Source organism: Pyxicephalus adspersus, chromosome 1 (assembly GCF_032062135.1).
Source record: "Pyxicephalus adspersus chromosome 1, UCB_Pads_2.0, whole genome shotgun sequence".
Taxonomy (NCBI): Eukaryota; Metazoa; Chordata; class Amphibia; order Anura; family Pyxicephalidae; genus Pyxicephalus; species Pyxicephalus adspersus.
In genome coordinates this window covers 52,889,251-52,895,250 of record NC_092858.1, presented here as the reverse complement: position 1 = coordinate 52,895,250, position 6,000 = coordinate 52,889,251, and the positions used below count along the sequence as shown (strand labels likewise).

At 34.4% G+C, this 6,000-nt stretch overlaps 1 protein-coding gene across 2 annotated transcripts in view; it reads left to right on the top strand.

The window, feature by feature from the left end:
* PCDH9 (protocadherin 9) overlaps nt 1-6,000 on the top strand; it is a 1,263,257-nt gene that overhangs the window by 892,353 nt on the left and 364,904 nt on the right. For both annotated transcript variants that reach the window (XM_072410491.1, XM_072410489.1), the window contains one exon: nt 5,665-5,724. In XM_072410491.1, coding sequence (XP_072266592.1) covers nt 5,665-5,724 — 60 coding nt within the window. The remainder of the gene's footprint in view (nt 1-5,664; nt 5,725-6,000) is intronic.

Below are 6,000 nucleotides of genomic sequence, written 5' to 3'. Positions count from 1 at the left end.
AGAGGGAGCAAGGTATGAATTCACCTCTTATAAGAGTTATTCAGAGGCTTAACAACTGCTCAGATTAGTCCTGTGTAATAACCCTAATCTGGCCAAAGTAATGCAAACAAATTATTGGCTTTTATAATAGCAGAAAGTTTGTGTACATTCTATTGCTGCTGCCATAAGCAACATGAGGATGGCAACAAAGGGTTATAAAGGGCATTCTGGTTTCATGATAAACATTTAACCCTATCAAACCACCACATGGTTTTTGGAAGACAGGATGTGGAAAACAGGCAGTATCCATCAATGTTTAACCCCCAATGTTAGGAGGTTAGGGGTCTGGTTTGAATTGGAGGGTCACACTAATTTTCTTTTATTACTTTACTATATTAAAACATCATGAAGCTTTAATGCATCCCTCAAGCTAGAATTTAGAGATAGAATTAGAGATTTGTGCATATCTTCAGTGTTCCATCCTAAGCCTTCCAGTACTTTTTGACAGTATTCTTCCTATTTGCCCTAAAACTAGCTATAATTTATTTGGAAGTTTTGTCTCCCATTATTACTGGAGATTCCTTTCAAATTCCATGAATAGCTACTGTATCAACTGTACCTGTGCAAATCTGTCCATCTCATCTGAAATACACTGTTTTTTTGTATATATTTACTTTCTGCTTTTGCTAAAATATCATATGCAAGTAACTTTCCAGACGGAATGACCTTCATACGTAACGTGTAAACTTGTTTTCAATCTGTCACTGAATGCAAATCCCCTTGTTAATATTCTCTGGAGTTCTAGTGCTATCATTTCTCTTCTTTTTTTCTCATTATCTCTAGCACTTTGTCCTGTACTAAGAAGAAATTAGCTTCTAATGAGTTTTGTCCTAGTTTTGTGTTACTTGTTGTTTGAACACTCCGCTTACAGAGTGCAGGTGAAAACCTATGACAAACCGTATTTGTTATCAGAAATAAGTGAGGGAGCATTTCCATTATAATGGATTGCATGGTGTTATGATCAAAGCTTGCTGCATGTCAACAAAACTTAAAACTAAAAGGTAGTGCAACAGACGTCCTAATGACTGTGAACTCATGTTTTCTGCACTAGAAAAACAAAAACATGAATTTCAATGTATGGTGTCCTAATGAAGTTTTTTAATTGTTGTATTGCTTGTATTATGATACCTGGATCATGAAATTTTGATTATACAAGAAGAAAGAAGAAAAAAGAGAGAAGAAGAAAAGAGGTGGATAGAAAAAGATTGTTTGTATGGTTCCTTAGCTGAGATAAATAGTCAAAGATATTTTTTTTTCAAAGATCAGAAGAGTAAGGTATCCCATGCTTTTTAAAATTGGAACTCCAGGCAAATGTTGAACACCCTTTATTCCAGTAGTATACAAAAAAAATACAATTGGGTAACTAAAGTTATTAAAGATTTTTTTTGTCCCTCCTTCAAACTTTATTTAAAGCTGAGAAAAGGAACCTAAGGAAGGTCCTAAAAGCTTGCATAATTGTAAACAAAAATAAAAAAACAGAATGAGAGAAAGATGGTCTTAGTACATATTTATCACTGTCCAATCATGGCTGGAGTTGGGTTTATGACGGCCTGGGCTAGCAGGAAATGTTGAATGATGATGAAGAACACAGGGGACATCTAGAGGCAAACCAGTAGTACTGTATGGAACTTGTATAGATTAAAACCAAATATTGCAGAAAAGTTTGGATGGATTTTTAAACAAATCCTCTGCTTTTAGTAAAATAGTACTTTATTTTATGTTATATATAAATATGTAACAGCATAAGGAATTAAATGACAACTTTGACATCCATTTCTAAGACTGTTTTCATAATTTTAAATTAGAACTGTGTATTATTACATTCTCTAAATACAGTAGGTAAAGTGTATTTTAAACTTATTGGCCCATTAACAAAAGGTCTGCTATTAACACCACAATATCAGGTGAACATGAAAAATAAACTAGCGGCATTGTGTTATATTTACACAAATGTCACTAGTCAATTCATGACTACATCATTGCTCATTGGCCCTAAAGACCCTTAAGGAAATTATTACAAATTTGACATTTTATGTAGCAAAAATACCTTTCTTATATGTTAAGTCCAACATTTCTTTTTACTTAAGCAGGTTTTAGGACATAACAGGGAGTCACATAAAAAAGGACTTAAATCAAAGCCCAGGAAATATAGAAATGTGCAGCCAGATTCTGTGTTTGTACAACAGAAATAATTGTGCATTAGTATTTAGGATTAGATTTAGGATAAGTCTGTCTAAGAACAAATTGTATTATGTTGTAGCTTATCATTTCTTGGATGTGGTTGTTTGTTTTTAACATTTTTTTACCTTCTTTTTTTTTACCAAGTAACACTTGGTGATTTCAGAAACACTCACTAGGGCAGTAAATCTGCTGTGCAGTTACCATATTCATACACCCATTAACACTTATTATTCCCCTTCTGGCAAACCAGACTCCAGAGGAACTTTTAAGCCCCCCCCCCCCCACAAGACTATAAAGGACCTAGTTCCTCCAGTAAGAGGGACCCAATGCATTTTTTTGTTGTTGTAAAAAATGTTAAGCATGAGCGAATCTAGTATCTAGAAAATCTAAAAAAGTAAATCTAGCCAACTATGACACCTGTCAAAGTCCACTGGCCTAATTGACTGAGTAATTGTCATTGACAGTTTAGGCATTCAGCTCTGTGCCAAACCTGATTCCGGAACATTGGCGATGTTTGGCTTTATCCATTTCAGGCTGAATGACCGATGTTCAGGTGGAGTTTGTCATAGACCCAAAGTTGAACACCAAGCCTATTCACTAACATTACCTTTGCAAAAAGAACATACACCTTCCTAAATCACCATTGGATTTTTCTAATTACTCATCTCATTCTATTCACCAAGTAGGCTATTGCTTCTCCCATTCATTCTTCTATCACCTATCTTATCTTCTTCTCTCATTCATTTATTATAAATAATTTTGTTCTATGCTACTGAGTAAAGCATGAAGGTTTTCCAAGCTTCTCCCTGTCCAAAATTTGGTTAAAAAATCTGATATGAAAGACATGACTTATAGCAGTTTATTGTGAAGGTGATTGTGGAAGCAATTAGCTTCCCTATATGACAGCATCGCCATAAAATTATGTAAATGAATTGTCCAACATTATACAAGTGGTTGTGGGTTGAAGAATGTGCAAGGCTTTCTAAGGTTGTTCTTGAGCAGAAATGTGTCATTTTTTTCTTAGCAATGCAATGCACAAATGTTGTGTAAAGGAAACAGAGGTTTCAAATTGACAGATGGCTCCATGCCTAAAAATTAGGAGTCCTGTGTTATATATATCAAACATTAGGCACAAATGCAAGAGCATAAAAACATAAAAATAAAAAACTGAAAATGTAGCCACACTCAGAGCTGATCATCCAACACATAACCCTGCAACAAAAAGTGATTCTTTTTTCGCAGTGATTTTCTATTTGCTGCCTGAAAACAACTTTTTATATGACAAACAATGAGTAGTTACATTGTATGTCAATATAAAGACAAAATGTCAGCACAGACGTCAGTCTAAATGTCAATATAAATTGCACAGATATTGACAGGGGGGTTTCTTACTTGCTTGTTTTGCAGATGATCGTTTAATATATATGAGAATTTAGTCGTTTTAGTATATTGTTTACTTGATATTTTTTATGTTTCTGTTTTTTATTTGAAGGTATGGGCGATTTGTACTATTGTGAACACCATTTTCTTTGACCCCACAGTTTAACACTCCAAATACTTAACCCACCCGACAAAAAAAAAGAAGAAAAATGTGTATAATAATTAGATATTTGCAAATAAACATAGTTTAGTTTTGCTGATGACATAGCAGGTAATTTTCCCAATTTGCCTCTCTAGCTCATAACATGCCAACTGACTTTTCATTTTTATTTGTTGCTCCCACCAACAAACCCAACACACCTGGCACACAGGCTTGTTTTATATAAAGAGAAGACGGAGGGGAGGGCAATGGGAAGGATGGGGGAGAATGAGGGAGAAAGGGGGAAGTGAGAGGATATGGTGAGAATACTGGCAGGGCCAGTTTAAAATAAGCTTACATATATATAACTCATTGGGCCCAATTCATCAAAACTCTCCAAGGCTTGAGAATATACACGTTCAGGTCCAGGATTCAAAATATTTGCTAGCAAAAAGCAAATGCCTTTTAAGAAATCCATTTCAGGTTTGCCGGATCACCCGGCTTCACTGATGAAAGTGTTTCCTCTCCAGCCTTGCAGAGCTCCAATAAATTAGGCCCATTGTATCCCAACCAGAGCCGTGGGTGATTTCCTATATGGGGGAAGTGACTGGACAGTGTTTAGACTACACCCATCTGCTACAATAAAACTGTACAAACAAAAATACCTGTCTACTCATCACAGAGTAAAATGTGTACTATTTCCATTAACTTCACCTATTTCAATAAAACAATTCAAATACACTTTATTGTACTTATTAGTTTGGTTTTAGGTATATATCCCACTGGAATCCAATAAAAAGTCTGAAAAGACTTTCCAATGTTGTATGGACAAATGGAACATTTTGGGAGTTCTCTATGACAAACTGGCAGAGCAGAAATATCTTTGAGAACTTATTACACAAGTTGACCTTTAGGTATTTGGGTTTCAAATTCTTATTTGTTCCCTAGAAAAGTAAAACATGTAATCCACTGTCAAAAGTACAGGTGAAAATGCAAAAGGGACCAAAGTGGATGGAGTGCATAACACAGCATGAAAGTCATTAGCTCCCTCAGTCCAGGGTCCATCCAGACAACTCCCCCAAGGAATACCATGTGCCAAGTGCAAGCAATAATTGAATTAAAGATAGAGAAAAATATGTCCCATCGGTACTAGTATATTGAAAAATTATTTTTCCATACAAGGCAATGATGAGCTGAAACATCCTAGACCAACATCAAGACAAAGTAGGAACCCAACAGAACTCCATATGTAATGTAAAAAGACTGTTTACATGAAACCAAGCATTAGTAACTTCAGTAGTGTATTCCATTTGGATAAAATATATTAAAATGATGATACATGTAATGTATTTATTTAAAGATCTTATTTGTATTTTTTAATGAGTGTGCCATCAACCAGTTACTAGGAACACTATGTACATGTACATGTAAAATGCTACTGTACAACAAAAACTTGTTTAAATCATTAGTTAGAAACAGTAGGGAAATGACTAGATTCCAACACTTACAAGGTATAATGCCAACATGTTGTGAATGTTTTCCATACAAGGATGCAAATGTATTTCCCTGTGCTCATAATTTCTTGAAAATGTAACTATTGAAATGTTCACAGTATAATCACAGTAATACCTGTAATTAAATAATTTTTGTTTCTTATTTCATCATCATTTTTCTGTGAAGCTAGAAGAAATCTCAGTATCAAACAAACACAGGAACAGTATATTTTTTGATCTTGTAAATTGTTTACAATAAAACTGAATATAGCTACATATATATCAGGAGTACCCTGAGGAAACTCCCTGCAGATAGGGTTTTGGTCAAGATTCGAACCTGCGTAGCTGTTTGGAGTTAAGCTTTAATATATAACAATAAATTGTTTGCTGCTTAATAATCTATTTATAACATGTTTTGTTTTTCTTTGCTAGGGCCAGGACTTACCTTTACACGAAATACTAAATGCTTCATGTGAGAACAGCGGTATGCAGGTATGTCTTCTTTTCTGAGTATGCCATATTATAAAAATATGCAGGTAAATGTATTTATGGTAATACATAATAGATTTTACTTGCTCTTATATGCTCAGATTGAAGTGATTTCATTTACAGTAAAATATCTGTGGAATTGAACTGGAAAATGTATAGAACGCAGGAATTCAATAGGTCGTGTTGCATCTCTTGTACTATAAAAGAAAACCATAGCTAATAGATTGTAAGTGGGATATAGTAGAATTAGTAATAAGTCTGTTTATTCGCATGAATTAA